This window comes from Amblyomma americanum, chromosome 2, assembly GCF_052857255.1.
Source record: "Amblyomma americanum isolate KBUSLIRL-KWMA chromosome 2, ASM5285725v1, whole genome shotgun sequence".
In the NCBI taxonomy this organism is placed as follows: domain Eukaryota; kingdom Metazoa; phylum Arthropoda; class Arachnida; order Ixodida; family Ixodidae; genus Amblyomma; species Amblyomma americanum.
This window is the reverse complement of record NC_135498.1, coordinates 117,568,341-117,584,294: the sequence shown is the minus strand read 5'-3', so window position 1 is coordinate 117,584,294 and position 15,954 is coordinate 117,568,341. Positions and strand designations below refer to the sequence as shown.

The window sequence follows — 15,954 nt, the reverse complement described above, 5'->3', positions numbered from 1 at the left end:
GATCGGCCCTCGACTCAACCACTTGATCTGGAAGCAGCCAGTGCCAAGCTGCACTTCTAACTGCTTGAACTGACGCTGCCGCGGAACTTTACAAAACTGCCTCTCCTCTCCTCCTTTCCTCTCATTAAAAATAATTACTGCAGCGAGCGCAGCCAAATCGAAGACTTACGCAGCACGTGCTGCTAGGCATCATAATCGTCATCGTGGCCTGTTATAAAGGGATAAGCCCCAAAATCCAATCCAATCCACCATCATCAGCTTGGCAAGACAAAATCCTCTCCATCTGATCTCCATAGCCTCTTCAGCGCCAACCAACGCCATCCGATCCCAGCACGCATCTCGGCTCGCCCATGTACACTTCTTGATTTCAGCAAGGAAATCATTCGCGTTTGTTCCTTGACCCACTCTGCTCTCTCCACCTGCCATCTACCTTAGCCTAACGTGACCACGCCGCTCCTCGCAGACGTGGCGTTTACGTCACGTGATGTGTGACAACCGCCCGAGGAGGGCCGCATCGCCCGTGTGAATGCATCGCTTTACCTTTGGTCACTGGCAACGCCGGTGAAAGTCATCTATAAAAGGGTCTCAAACACATATGTGACTACGCGGGCCGCATTGGTAAAGTGTTTCTAGTTCACTGTAGCATTGGTAAACTGTTGTCTCCCGCCGGCCAATAGCCAGGTAGAAGGCTGGAAGAGGCGCTCAAGACCAAACTAAAAAGTGAAAAAAAGGAAGCAATTGCAAGTACAGACAAAAGCAAATACAACGAACAAGAAAACCGAAGAGAATAATTAAGACAAAACATAATTAAGTCAATAAGTTTGTTCAAAGTCTATACTGCACCTTATCACGAAAATTGAACTATTTAAGAAGGTGTATGGGACAAGCGGACGTCGAGTAATTTTTAGGGCTGTCGAATCGGCGCAAAAACGGCGGAACGAGTGAAGTTCTTCGGAACAAAGAGGGTGTCCCATCTTTAAAGTACGTACGTCTGTTTCGTAGATTTTCTTTTTTCATAAAAACAAATGAGGTTCAGCGCGGTTTTCGTATGTAAAATTTCTCGCTAAAGGATGAAGGCGCCCCCCCCCCCCCCCTTTTTTTTAATATTTCCTCATCCCTGATAAACTCGATCTATAATTTCATCTCGGAGGGGACTGAATATTGTTTGATTTGCGTAAAGCGTGTGGAGTTTTAATTGTGTTCCCGCTAATACACGTGATGTCGACGGAACAACTGCGTCAGTTCTAATAAACCAGAAGTTTGAATTAACGAGTCTACATGCATGTACGAACGCATTGATTCCTGGCGCTTTTTATTTTTATGAGTATCGATGCTTCGATCATGCTCCAAGATTCGACGGCATGCCTGCGTTGCAGGTGTTGGTCACCGCACAGTTAGCGCAGTTATGTTGGCTGGTAGCGCAGCGTTTGAACATGCATGAGTGCTTCCCAAAAGAAAAAAAAAAGTGAGAAGGACGGAAATGTCATCTGCTTTCATGATGAAGGATGTCGCGGATGTGGTTGGAACAGCAAATGCGAAGAGCGTATCTCAGAAGAAAACCCGTTACAAATAAAATGCTTTTACTGACTGACCGGTCGATTTACACCAAATTTAAAAAAGAAATAGCTTGAAACCGAAGTGCACAAAGTTGAAGAACTCCACGGTCCGGTCCAAGGAGGTTTTATATAACCTCCTTGGTCCGGTCACAGGGAGCATGATGCGTGTTCAGCAGCCTAAAGTAGCAAATCAGGCTTGTTGCCCTAGCAACATTGTACGTTTATTTACATCATGGCGGACCGGCTAACGCAACTTCAGGATGCCGTGAATGCGGTTAGTCGATCGGTTGTGCTTTTCTTGCTTTTACAGATCAATCCTTTGCATAGTGAAGTCGCAACACATGCCCGTAAAACAGTCTTTCCAATCGAAACATTTTGTTTGACCAGTCGTGAAAACGCGATCGTGTAACCACACACGCGTGTTGCGCTGGGAAACAACGTTTTCGGAGAGCTTCGTGTTTATTTTGATCGGCGATTTGCTTTCCGTTCGTTGCAGCAAGCGGACAACTTCTGCAACAGCATTGGCATCCTGCAGCAGTACGCTGCGCCGAGCAGCTTCCCGGAGTTCGAGAAGACTGTGTCCAAGCCAGGACAACAACCGCAAGAAGGTGAGACGTGCTTACCTACTCGGCTTGCTTGCTCGCACCGTTTAGACGCATTTGCCACAGCGTCCGTCATTCTCTGTCAATCCAGTATACAACATCTGGCACAGGCCACTGAAATTAGGCGATATTTAAGGGCCTTTTGTCAGCGTCGTTGACGGGTGGCCCGCAAGCTGAAACCGTGGGTTTCTTTCTTCTAGATTACCCGCAGCTCTTTGCATCTCTCATAGCCAGGACGGCAAAGGATATCGACGTCCTGATTGACTCCCTTCCAAGTGAGGAAGCCTCGCCCGAGCTCCAGGTACTGTAGCCGTTATGATCCTGTTTGCACTCATTTATATTGTGAGCCTTCCATGGATCATCTTCTTTCACTTGTACATACCATCATCATTACGCGGCCCCGCCTGTGGCACGCGCCTCGGGTTCGCCATTAGAATAAACGCCAGACACGGCCGTCTTGCCATTTCGGCCTAGCCTTCTTCCACAAACGTTTTGCCTTCTTGGCCTAGCCTTCCTTCACAAGTGGTGGAGGTGAAACTCGATCCCTTTGCTGCCTTGTACCCTGCCTCTCGCTGAAGCTGCGTTCCGATTGCCGTTTAGCACCTGCCACCATCGTCATGCCAACCGAAGACAACCCCGACCCTGCCGGGCCCCCTACCTCGGCCTCACCTGCACCTCCCCCTCCGACCGCGCCCTTCCGACAACGCGACCTGCCGATGTTCGCTGGCCGTCGCGACGAAGACGTGGATGACTGGCTCGACACCTATGAACGCTGCAGTGCCTACTACAACCGGTAGGACGACGGTTTAAGATTCCTCAACGTTTCTTTCTACCTCATTGACGTCGCCAGAAACTGGTTCATAAATCGCGAACCCCACACCACCAACTGGCCCACCTTCAAACAGCAGTTCCGTCAGTACTTTGCCGACCAGGCTGTTCGGACTGAGGTCGGCAAGAAAAAGCTCGCTTCCCGCTTTCAAGGTCCCGATGAAGCCTATGTGTCTTACATCGAGGACGTACTTGCGCTTTGCCGGCGTTTTAGTCCCACCATGCCGGAAACTGACCACGTCCACTGCGTACTGAAAGGAATCAATTCTGTGGCTTTTGACTTTCTGACTGCCCAAAATCCTTCAAGTGTCGATTCCATCATTACCACCTGCCAACGCCTCGACTAGCCGCAGTCCTCCCGCTTGCAGCACGGCCTCACACAGCCTGGCCTCGCTACGGCCTTGACCTCTGCGCACCTCGATCTGCGAACACTCATTCGAGCGATCATCCGCGAACAGCTCCAAGTCCTCAGCCCTTTCTGCCGCCAAGGGTGCGATCATTCTCATGCACCTTCTAATGACGCTGGTCCCCGTAACATCATTAAAGAAGAGTTGGCAGCAATTACCAACCCTATCGCATTTCACCCTCCTGCTCCCCGCCCAGCGCCGACTTATGCTCAAGTCGCTGCATCACCCCTCCCTTTGACCACCCGCCTCGACCAGCCCCGACATACAGCCACATCAACGCAATGGCCACAGCTCAAGCTGCGCCATCCTGTTACGCACCTTGGCGCCCCTCCCGACCAGTGTGCTACTACTGTGGAATCAGAGGACATATCTCCCGCTTTTGTCATCGACGCCTCCAGGACGAGCGCCGTGGTTACGCAGCCTTCGAGAGTGAGCTACCTTCTTCTTCCTACTATCAACGCCGGCCTTCTTCCAGCCTGCCTCGCCGATTCTCTCCGCCGCTGGTACCCTCGTCTGCACCTAGTGGCGCCCATGTTTCCCGACGCCGGTCCCCATCTCTATATTGCCGTTCAGTGCCCCACTCCTACCCGCAACAGCTCTCCCTGTCCGTCACTCGCAAAACTATGCCAAGCAGTTTCCGGAGGTGAAACTGCACTTTGCGAACTCACTAAAAGTCCTCCAGATCGCCCGTTCAATGTGATTTCTGTTTTAGTGGAAGGATTACCTGTTGAAGCTTTGATCAACACAGGGGCTGCAATTTCTGTTATTCACGCTGATTTTATGCTGGCGCTTGTGGAAAGTGACGACACCATATGATGGGCCTGAACTTCATGGAGCGAATGATGTCAGCCTGCGCCCTTCCGCGAAGTGCAGTGTTCGCGTTGTTATCGACGGTGTCCGCCACCATGTGCAGTTTGCTGTGCTCTCACCTTGTGCACATCTGATATTTTTGAATGGGATTTCTTGTCAACAGCCTCAGCGTTATATTTCTTGTGGCGACCGTGTTATCCATATGATTGACAGTGATTTTTCATCTGATTTTTCCGACCGACATCATCCCCTCACTGCCGCATTTTGCACATGGAATCGCCTTCCCGTCAAGTCTTGTCAGGTTCTGCAGCGGCTCAGCGAACATAGCAGCCATGAACACTTCACGCGAATCAATCGTGCTGCCTAAAGGAACTTCTCTCTCTTGCATAGTGGATCCTCATCCTATGTCCCTGATGGTGCTCACTGCCCCTCTGCATCAGCAACCTGTTTCGTCCGACGTCTCTCTTACTGTTCTATCAAAGACAATTAATCCGAACCTCATGCCGCGTCAACACCAAGAATTGCTCACATTGCTTCGCAATCTTGAGCTATTTTCACTGCTACTTCTTCACCACTGGGACGGACTGCTCTTGCACACCACCGCATCTTTACCGAAGGGAACTCCTCACCAGTAGTGTTGATTAAAGAAAAGGACGGCTCAGTACGATTTTGTATTGAGTACCGTGTGCTCAAAAAAATTACCCGCAAAGATGTCTACCTGATGCCACAGATTGGTGATGTCCTGGACTCTCTCCAAGGCGCCAAATATTTCTCGACCTTGTATCTATGCTCAGGTTATTGGCAAATACCTATGCACGAGGCCGGCAAAGAAAAAAACTGCTTTCGCAACTCCTGATGGACTTTACAAATTTAATGTTATGCCCTTCAGCCTCTGTAACACACCAGCAACATTTGAAAGAATGATCGATACTGTACTTCGTGGCCTGAGGTGGAGAACCTATTTGTGTTACTTGGATGACATTGTTATCTTTTCTTCAACTTTTCACGGCCATCTCAAGCACATGAATGAGGTTCTCACGTGCCTCGCTTCAGCGGGCCTTCAGCTGAACACCAAGAATTGCCACTTTGCACAGAAGGAAATTAAAATTTTGGCACATCTCGTTAGCCACGACGGCATTCGTCCACACCCTGATAAAATCATCGCGGTCCTGAACTTTGATCATCCTCAACAGACTGCAGTTTTGTGCACCTTTCTCGGCCTGGCGTTCTATATCAGGCATTTTATTTAGAATTTCGCAACTATTGCTGCTGCACCTCATGAACTACTTTCATGTGGACTGGCCAGTGTGACACTGCTGTTAACAACCCCAAGCCCGCCCTCACATCGGACCCTGTCCTTGGCCACTTCAGTGGCACCGCTCCAACCATCCTGGATACTGATGCCAGTGGTCACGGTCTCAGCGCTTTACTTCTGCAGCGCGACGCAACTTCGCTTGAGAAAGTGATTGCGTTCTCCATTGCTGCCGACCGGTTCAGGTTGCTGACGCTAGTTAATTTCGCTGTGTAGAATGTCGCTGAGTGGGCCACTGTTGGATTAGTAGGATGGCAGACTGGGCGAATTGGTGCTCCATGGCATGAATTAACTTTCAAGAGCGCTAGACAACAGAACCAGACATAAGTTCATTGCCGTGTTTGTCTCTTCCTATGTCTGGGCCTAGTCTAGTGCTGTTGAAAATTAATTCTTGTCTTGGATTAGTAGTTAACAAATGTAAATTACTGGTGGCACATGCATTGCACCAAATCTACAATAAATCCAAGATCAGCCCCCAGCAGGATAAGTAAAGATGCCAGAAAGAATCGGGAGTGCTGTTTTCTTCTTTTGCTGGTACACTTAGCTTCCAGTGTCAAAATGTAACTTGATTTCGCATATTTCCTTCTGAACAGTCATCCTTGTAAAATGCTGTTTAGACTGCAAGAAGTGTCAGGATAAATTCTGGTAGAGGAAGCATGGTGAAGAGATGTTAGTCACTGTGCTTGTTTAAGATAGCATGTGAGAAGCTGCTACACAGCTATAGACATTGTTTCATCCAGTAGCACTATGTGCACCATCATAAAAAGTCACTGTTAGCAATGAGCGTTGAGGCCAGGCAAAATCAGGGAAATTTGATTGCTTCTCTTGTGTATATGCTCTTATGCTTGTACCACCGTGGTGACTCAGTGATTATGGCACTCGGCTGCTGTCCCAAGAGACACGGGTTCGATCCCGGCTGCGGCGGTCGAATTTCGATGGAGGCGAAATTCCAGAGGCCTGTGTACTGTGTGATGTCAGTGCACGTTAAAGAACCCCAGGTTGTCGAAATTTCCGGAGCCCTTCACTACGGCGTCCCTCATAGCCTGAGTTGCTTTGGGACCATAAACCATAAACTCTTATGCTGCAGCAAACTTTCCTATTTCCTTTTCGCTTGATGAGGGAGGTGTCGGAATGCTGAACTGTGCTTTATATTATTTTGGCTGCGACTGTAGGTTCCTTGTTGCTGTTGGGTTCTTGCACTTCAGGCCTGCTGGCCCAGTGGCAGTAGTGAACAGGAGGATGAACCAAGGAACAATTCTTGTTCAGCTTTTTTGTGTAGCCCTGGTAGGCTGAGGGTAGGAATTCTAACAGTACTGTGACCAGCACCCTTGCTATACCTACTGCAGTGCCATATTCAGCCACAACTGCCTTACCCCAGCGTTGAGCACGTGTTAACATTTGCGTTGTAGTGCACCCTCATCCTGTTCTCTTTGCTTCAAGTGTAGCTCTGAGAGTTTTTCAAGATCATCATATTCTAAAGAGACATATAATGTAGGTTGTCCTCTTGTTCCTGATTAGTTCTACCAATTTTGGTAGCCATGTGACCTTTCATTCCAGCGCAAATCCATTTTAAACTTCACCGTTTTTGTGACCTGAGTTCAGATGATTTCTATGGGCAGTGCTGCATTTTCTATTCTACGAACATTCCCTGCATGCTAATATTCACTGCCCGCTTCATTAAAAAAATTTTGAGGCTTGTATTGAGTTGTCTCAGACATTTTATGAAAGGACTCATCGTTTCAGTTGGCACTTTAGCCATTCAACTCACATACGAGTGTTTTTGTAGTAATGTTTGTGATGTTATTGTTGTGCCACATAAAGCATCACCCCTGGCCTTAGCTGAGTTTTGGGTCGCTCTTTTTGAAATGGTTTCCCTTGGTATTTTGCAAAACGGTTTGTTGTGGCATTGAGGGGGGACCCCAATAAATGTGATGTTATTATCAACTCAAAATATGCAAAAAACCCCCAGAATTGACTTTTAACTGTGCGTGTACTTCGTAAAAATGGCACTATGCTTGCTCCACAACCTACAGCCTGAGACTTTCCCGGTCACATTGTATGCCCAGCTGAAGTGCAGTGCAGGATTAGGGTACAGTGGACTCTGCTTAATTTGAACTCACCTTATTTAAAAAGCCAGTTTATTCAAACTGATGCGCTGGTCTCTTCAACACCGAGGATGTAAAAAAGACTCCCATCAGTAATTTGAGCCCCTCATAAATGGAACAGATTTTCAGTCCCCACCAAGTTCGAATTATCGAGAATTGACTGTGCTGGGTGCTCATTTTTATTGCTGGCTTATGCTAACCTTTGTCATAGTTCCAGCTGGAGGTGAAAAATGGAGCTTGCACGAAGACATGCAGGGCTTGTTGAGCTGCTGATCATTGCATCACTGCAAATGTGCTACTTGTTTGATGCCTTTAGCTGCAAGATTTCTCTTCATCGTTGTCCCGCTGTCGGTGACACGATGCTGAATTTTCGACTACAGCATATTCGGAGCTCACATTCCTCTCTATGGGTCCTTTTCCCAAATACATTGAAACATGTACTTTGGACCACATAGATAATAAGACACATAGCTCAGCCTTTTATGGAAACAAGCAAATGAATATTCATGCCCTGTTTTGATGTGGCTTGACAGTGTATCATTCAATTTGCACTAAAAGCCACACATTTTGGCATTTGCATTTCAGAGTGCACTTTGATGTGTAACTACTCTGCAGTTGAAATGTGATTTTACAAAATTGGGGTAGGCAGCAGAAACGTTTACAAGACCAAGAAACAAGAAACTTCACAAGACCAAGAAGATTCTTTAGCAAACTGCAGATTTATTCCCTCACGAATCTGTCAGTTATTTTGCCTTGTTTATGTTTTCCTAGCAAAGCCTATACAAAGTCGTCATAGTTTGCCAGAGCGGTCACATTCTTATTTGCGCCTTCTCTAGCCTGAGCGATGCTGTTGAAGGTTGACAGCTGTGGTGACCTCGCTAGCTGTCTGTACACATTGTGCAGCAGCCACCTTATTTGCACCTTGTGACATCTGTCCCTTGCTGGCAAGAGTTTCCAAAGATTCCTGTTGTAAAAAGTCACTGTCCTGTCTGCCTCTGCTGCAGCATTGGCTTTTAAGTACTCACTGAAGTTTGCACCAGGCGGGATTGGGCCCATATTCTGGAAGTGTCTAGTAAATGGACATGCTTACCTCGGTTCGCGACTATTGGTTGCAGCTCTGTGACTATGGCTGCATGGTGACAGCTGATGTGTCTTTCCTGTTATATAACATTGGCTGAAACTTCACTTGTTATTGCATGAAAAAGTATAGTGCACATTTGAATATTACAAAACCTGTGTTATAAATGCTTGCAATTTTATATTGAAGTGTTTGAAAGCAGTAATAGCTGACAGTGTTGAATTTAAATGCAACAAGAGCTTCTGTGCTGCTAATGTGATTCAAGATGGGCGGTGGCAGGTTTTTATATTTTCTAGAGCTAGGGAAAGTGCCCAGTTTATGCGATGTCCATTTGGACGAAAGCAAGCCGCCGCGGTGGCTGAGTGGTTACGGCGCTCGCCTGCTGGCCCGAACGATGCGGGTTCAATCCCGGCCGCGGCGGTCGTATTTCGATGGAGGCGAAATTCTAGAGGTCCGTGTACTGTGCGATGTCAGCGCACGTTAAAGAACCCCAGGTGGTCGAAATTCCCGGAGCCCTTCACTACGGCGTCCTTCATAGCCTGAGTCGCTTTGGGACGTTAAACCCCTATAAACCAAACCAAACCATTTGGACGAAACCGCATAGCTGACACTTCCAGAATACAGGTCCAGGCCAGGTTGATGAAGCTGCTCCTGGGGTTGGAAGCAGCCTCTTTCTGCTGCTCCATCAAGTAGGCTAAAGAGGACTCTGCTTTCTTGTGGAACCAAACATTCTTCAAGCAATTCGTGCTTAGCTATTTCTTTTGTCTGGCTGTGTGCTCCAGTTAGTGTCTTCATAACCATGAAAGCCGTTGTTTGAGCATTACGTCACCTAATGCGTTTACAGCACCAGCTCGTAATGCAAAGGTACCCGGCCTAAATATTGACTGTTGTTGGCCAGGAGCATCTGCAATCACGTGACCATCACGATCGCATGAACCCTGCCAAAACAGAGGCACAATCATCACACGTTTACGCTCGGAAGCAGCATCCAAAGCAAATGCAAGAATTGTACGAGCACAGTGTGGACCAGCTCGTGCGTATCGTCTGCATTAAAATAGATGTAATCATTGTAATGACTTGTAATAATATTTTTTTTTAGGCTAGCAATGTGTGCTTGCTGTGACCTGATTGTGTTTTGTCTTTCTTCTGACTGACAAGGGCAGACTTGTCTGGCACTGTGTGACATCTTTTGCAACATGCTATATCTTTGAGAAAGTGTTGCAAAATTAGGTTCGGTGGCCAGCCCTAGTTTGTAAAATCAAGATGAGAAATTCATTAAGTCCAGTTGGTAACATCGGGGAATGAGAATTCATTTGTGAAAACAACAAATAATATTTTTTTTTTAATTGGTTTTGGGGGAAAAGAAATGGCGCAGTATCTGTCTCATATATCATTGGATACCTGAACTGCACCGTAAGGGAAGGGATAAGGGAGGGAGTGAAAGACGAAAGGAAGAAAGGGGTGCCGTAGTGGAGGGCTCCGGAATAATTTCGACCACCTGGGGATCTTTAACGTGCACTGACATCGCACAGCACACGGGCGCCTTAGCGTTTTTTCTCCATAAAAATGCAGCCGCCGCGGTCGGGTTCGAACCCGGGAACTCCGGATCAGTAGTCGAGCGCCCTAACAAATAGTATGTAAAATCAGGTTCTAGCACTATCAGTTTTGACTGCTGCTGACATTTCAGCATTGGTAGCAGGCAGACAGTTGGCATTAATTGTTACAGACCACTCATCTTGCATCCACTTAATGCATTTTAAGTGCATCTTGGTCTAATATAGAAAAAAACACATTTTATGTGCTAAAAGGCAATACTTTCTCAATTGTTGTGTGTTTCAGTAGTGAGATGGTGTTCATTTCTGAATAGAAGGACTGCGCAATATGCTTACTTCACTGCCAGTGAAGTGAGCATATCAGTGGCAAGGTGTGAATTGATGTAATTTTTAATTGAATAGTAATCAACTACCCACTGTTGTGGCTCAGTGGTAATGGCCTTCATCTGCTGGGTCCATGGTTGTAGCATCTAATCCTAACCACTGTGGCCATATTTAGATGGAGACGAAGTGCAAAGGACACTGATGTGCTGTGCGTTGCAACATGTTGCTTGCTTTTGCGGATGGGGGATTAGGCATGTCTAGCCATCAGCAGAAATTTGTTTGTTACCAGATTCTGTTTTCAAGGGAATTCAAATGATTAAATTAATCACATTTCCATCATTCTGACCTTCCTGTTGATATGCGCAAACACAATAGTTTCATGAAATAAAGAGAATGTGGTTGCAAACACAAAATTTCGTGATTTTTCGCGGGAAACGAGGGGCTTTGCTCATAGCCCACATGCAGCTCTGGGACGTTCAGCCCCACATGTACCATAGAGAAGCACACTGATTAGCTCTTTCTTTCTATATTTAATCACACTGTGTGCAGGTAATGTTGACTTGAGTGATTGCTGAGCCTAATAGCGCACTCCTCATAGGCCGCTCAAAGCCTCGTTTACAGCTGCTGCAGCCTCTGTGTGGTGACAATTGGTGCAGGCGGCCAACCTTCGGCGGCTGGAGGTCGAGAACCAGGAGGCGGCCCGGCGGCTGGAGGAAGTGGTCCAGCAAGGGGAGGCACTGCTTGAGCAGATCCAGAAAGCCCTGCACGACATCGCCGAGTCACAGCTGAGCATGCAGCACCTGGACGACGGGACACCGCCGCCACCCAGCTGAATGTGTCGCTGGTGCAGCTTGTGAACTTTTAGAAGAACTGTCCTCTCTTGGATGCCTCCTGTGGGTGATTGTTGCACCACAATGATGCAGGGTCCTGCCAAATGCTGGTTGGGCTCAACAGGACGATTCTGTGGTTAGTGCGTCTGAAGTTGGTGCTCTTTGCTCTTCTAGGATCTGTACATTTGTTCTGCTTTCTCTGTTGACCGCTGTGACATAAAAGGCTTGTTTTCACACAACTCCTGCTGTTTACCACCCGCTGCGGTGGCTTACGGGCTTGGTGTTCAGCTGGAGCCATCCCTGCTGTGGCGATTGCATTTAAGTGGCGGCAAAATGCAAAGATGGCTGTGTGCTGTGCAGTGCGCGTTAAAGAACCCCGGTGGTGTTGGTTATTTCGGAGCCCTTCCACGTGTCACTTTTGGACTTTAAGCTTTGCACACAAACATACTGTTCCATACCTACTGTTTACCGCATTTATGTTGGTTTTGAGAGCAGTAGCTGACTCAGCTGTCATTGCTTACCTGACCTTTCAAGGTTCATGTGAGTGGTGTGAAAAATAAGAGGCTTTGTCTTGTATTGGTAGTGCAGCTATGGGACCATACTGAATCACTAGTACCGTACAGTTGTTGTGAATTGCTCGAGGCTTTCTTCTGGCGACGCACCACCAGAGCATTTACTGCTGACTACAGTGGCTCCTTTATGCTAGCTGGAGCCAACATGTACCGACATCTGTTAACTGAGACATTAGTGTATGTGCAACCACACTGGGTGGACAGGTTCACTGCACTGTGCTCCGTTATGGCATTTGTCCCTGATTAAAGGATCCCAGAACAACTCCTCAACCCCTGGTCATTGCATTTAAACGCGTCGCTTTGGACATCTCATCCAAAGTGCATGCTTCTCCCCTATGTAAGAAGCTTGAAAATGAAGCAAAAACAAATCCTGCTTTGTTTTTAGGCAATGCATTATCTGTCTCGATGTTGTATAGCAACTGCCCACATGACATCAGCACCTTATATCCCGTGCTTGGCTGTCAGTAAGGGCGCTCAAGGTAGTGCTGAGAGATGATAAGGGTGTAGCGTAGCACCTGTAGGCAGTGAGTTCAGCAATGGAGCAAAAGCTAAATATTGCGCCTCTAATCTTTGTGCTTGTATTGAGCTCTGATGAAAAGTTGTTCCCGGGTGACTCTGGTGTTATGGGACCCAACCAATTCAAAGGCATGTTGTGTGATCGACACGTGTTGCTGTGCCCATAGATTGGCTTTCTTGCATGACTTGGCTCCACTCGGGCCAGTGAGTGCTTACAGTGCCGATGGACTGCGCTGCCAAGTACTCAAGCTTCACAAGGCAGAAAAGTTTCTGCTGGTTCAGCATCCCTTCTGTGGCACTGTCTTGATACACGCGTGGAGTGGAAGCTAATCAATGTTGTAGGGCAAGTGTTTTACAACTTGCTAAGGTTGGGGTATCATCAGTAAAGGCTAATACGGTACGTATCTTGCTTTCTATTTCGTTCTTGGAAGCCATAATATTTCTACATTTTTGTATGTATGTTTAACTCCTTTTTCTCTACGTTTTCCAGACTTGGCAACAAGAAATAAACACATTCATACTGTCACGGTGTGAAAGTGCGCAGGTGTAGTAGCAGTACCAACTCCTTCTCACTTACGTTAGTGTGGCCGTGTATAATAAGTTTTGTGAGTGACAGTAGTCAGGAAACCACCGAGGTGCACTGTTTTGCCAGTATTGTTTTGTAGTTGGCAGCCGTCATTCTCTTCTTATTGTGGATGTCGTCCTCAACATGGACAGGCGAAATGGAGATATTGCGCTATGTCTCCTGCCTGACTGAAACGTGCTCGTTTAGCATGTGTAGGAGATTTCGATGCTGTCCTACGCTAAACAGAATCCTATACCCCTCAATCCTCCAGTTGGGACTCATCTAGTGCAAAAATACTGGACGCAGGGCTGAGATGATGACAGGCAAAGGGGCTTTTCAATAACTGCAGTTTTAGGAAACCCGTGTTTAATGTATGAGGCCAGTTTTAAAGTGCAATATTTTTGATAAAATTCAGTTTTTTGAATTTAGTTTTAGAAAGTGTCGATTCATTCTAGAATGAACTGCGACACAATAACCTTTCTAATTAACACCGTTACAAAGATACAGCCAAAGTTGCAACCCCTTGTGCATTTTGCGAAACCGAAACTAAAAGTTTTCCAGCCAAATAAAATCCAATTTTCAGATTATTACTTTTTTCTTGTTCATTTTTCAGCTTAGACTTAAAATAACAATTTCTTGCCATCTATGTCTATTTTTGTTTCTGTTTAATAACTGAAACGCTCACAAAAGCAACAAGACATTCAGAACATACTGGATGGTTATGTTTTGAAGCAAATTAGGATAAAACCTGGTCTGCCCAGAAGGAAAGCTTGTTTGACAGGTGACCAATAACGTATTTGGAAATCTCTCTTTTGGTGTACTGATGCTACAAAAAAGTACATGCACAAGAAAAGTGACGCCACACGAGCATACTCAAGGAAAAGCAAGACTAAGGAGGAGCTGAGCTACAAATGTGGAGGATTTTAAGCCTCCTGGACTTTGGGTTATGGCATTTGTAGCTGTTATGAAATTTCTTTCTCGTTTTTCTTGAAACTCACTTTTTGCCATCCCTCCTTACACGAGAAATCCTAGCTTTATACCTGTGCAAATTTTTCATTGAAACTCTACATATTTCTTTTACATCTAGCTCTACAATGAACCACATAAAATAAAATCGTGCTTTCTTACTGCTGCATTTTTTCTCAAAAGATGTCTATATGAAAACCTTTGTTTTTGGTCATTTGGCTATTATATGCAATGTCTATTGATGGTATCAGGTATCACAATTGTCATGGTTTATTGCACAGTACCTGTCTTGATGTGGATAACAGCAAAAGCAGTTTGACTTGCATTAACTGAATTAAAATATGACTGCTGGCATTAAGATGTATATTTATTGCATTTGTTAGAAATAAAAATTGCAATTTTTTTTCATCTCTCTTAACATTTTGATTAGGATAAAACATCCTTTTTAAGACAGACAACTAATGTTCTGTTTTTATCTGCTTTTAAAAAATTCTAAGGACGATTATGATTCTTCTTAAAGCGAAATTTCAGTGCAGCTCTGTTGGTGTCTCAGGCTCTGTAGACTCATTGTTCTGCTTTGTTGGGTCGTTGGCACGTCTGGCGACGATATTAGTTTGATAGTAGCATTAGTTGAACATGACGACGATGTGCAATGCACAGCGCGTGAGAATGTATTTATTAATTCAGTAGAAGACGATGATGTGCGTCGCATAGTGTGAAAGTGTGTTGCAATTTAAATATGAGTATACAAGGGAAGGGAAAAAAGAGGGGCTCGTTATGACATGATTGGCTGCAGTGATAGCCTAGTGTCAATAAAGAAAAAAGCGCCAACAGTCTAGTTCTCTCTTGCAGTGGACAGTGAAGCTGATACGTTCGCAGCACTGTGGGTTGGAATCCCAGTCGTTGCAATCTTTATTTTTATTTATTTATGGTTTGGCTCGATTGCACTGATGGCGGCAATGCAGTGCAACCCACGAGTGGGTGCTTAAAAGCTGCGTTCTAAAATTTTTTCTGGAAAAGTGGCCTCATACCTTCAATACGGTCATCGGAGAAAGAAAGAAAAGTATGAGTGGTAGAAAAAAGGAATGAACGGGTGGCTGATGCGCGATTTTTTTCCCACATCTCAGCCTTACGTCCCGTTATTGTGCTTGATGCGTCTCAACCGTTAGGACTTACCTGGCTTTGCATCTTGTTCACCTCCAGTTGGATAGATACGACCTATAGGAGCATAAGAAAGTGCTGACTCAACAATGCACCAACACACGAGGACAGATTTCTCTGCCCTTTCTAGAGCACTAGCATGAGCACCAGTGACCCTGCACCATGCTCGGTGCATTCAGGGTCATGCTCATGAAGACCAAAATGACCTCACTGCAGCAACCACAAGCGTGCACAGGTCTGTGTAAGGAGAGTAGGGGGCTCAGTGCGTCTGGTGTGCTGCTGCATGAAAGGTGCTGGTCTCATCTCTTTGCTACGGAAGGTGGGGAATGTAGAATCCATACTGTATGTGCGTTCCTGTTCAAGTGTGACAGTCACAGATCCAACTTGGCCTGAAATAAAGGGTACTGTTGTCTTTATGAGTGTGCAGTCACGGACCAAACTTTACTGGATGCAATTCCACAAAAAAATATGCTTATTTCTGTGTTACTTTGCTACCCACGCAGTTAGTATTAGTTGTAGCACAGCAAGAATGTCCACTCATGTTACGAGGCCTTTCAGCGAACTGGTTTGCCTCATCATTTAGAAAAAAGGTTTTTCCTGCAAAATCGCATCCTGTAAACTTTTATCCATGACTGTAAACTGCGTCTTTGACCATGAAGAAACTGGAGAGCACCAGAGTGAATTGTGTATATACTTCATATCTCAGGTTGTTTGCAGCAACTTGAAAGGTAGAGCTCTCTCATCCAATCAGGGCCATGGAAGACAGCAA

At 46.0% G+C, this 15,954-nt stretch overlaps 1 protein-coding gene across 1 annotated transcript; it reads left to right on the top strand.

The window, feature by feature from the left end:
• Positions 1-1,694: 1,694 nt before the first annotated feature.
• MED21 (mediator complex subunit 21) lies at positions 1,695-14,434 on the top strand. The gene is made up of 4 exons (XM_077655162.1): positions 1,695-1,830; positions 2,053-2,164; positions 2,359-2,459; positions 11,232-14,434. Exons 1-4 carry the CDS (start codon positions 1,789-1,791, stop codon positions 11,406-11,408), a joined length of 432 nt encoding a protein of 143 aa, XP_077511288.1. The 5' UTR covers positions 1,695-1,788; the 3' UTR covers positions 11,409-14,434.
• The last annotated feature ends 1,520 nt before the right edge of the window (positions 14,435-15,954 follow it).

Bases quoted from the DNA above. Each gene is read 5' to 3' on its own strand.
- MED21 (XM_077655162.1), top strand. From the start codon at position 1,789: ATGGCGGACCGGCTAACGCAACTTCAGGATGCCGTGAATGCG. The intron at 1,831-2,052 runs GTTAGTCGATCG...CGTTCGTTGCAG, and splicing joins TTCAGGATGCCGTGAATGCG to CAAGCGGACAACTTCTGCAA. The intron at 2,460-11,231 runs GTACTGTAGCCG...CAATTGGTGCAG, and splicing joins AAGCCTCGCCCGAGCTCCAG to GCGGCCAACCTTCGGCGGCT.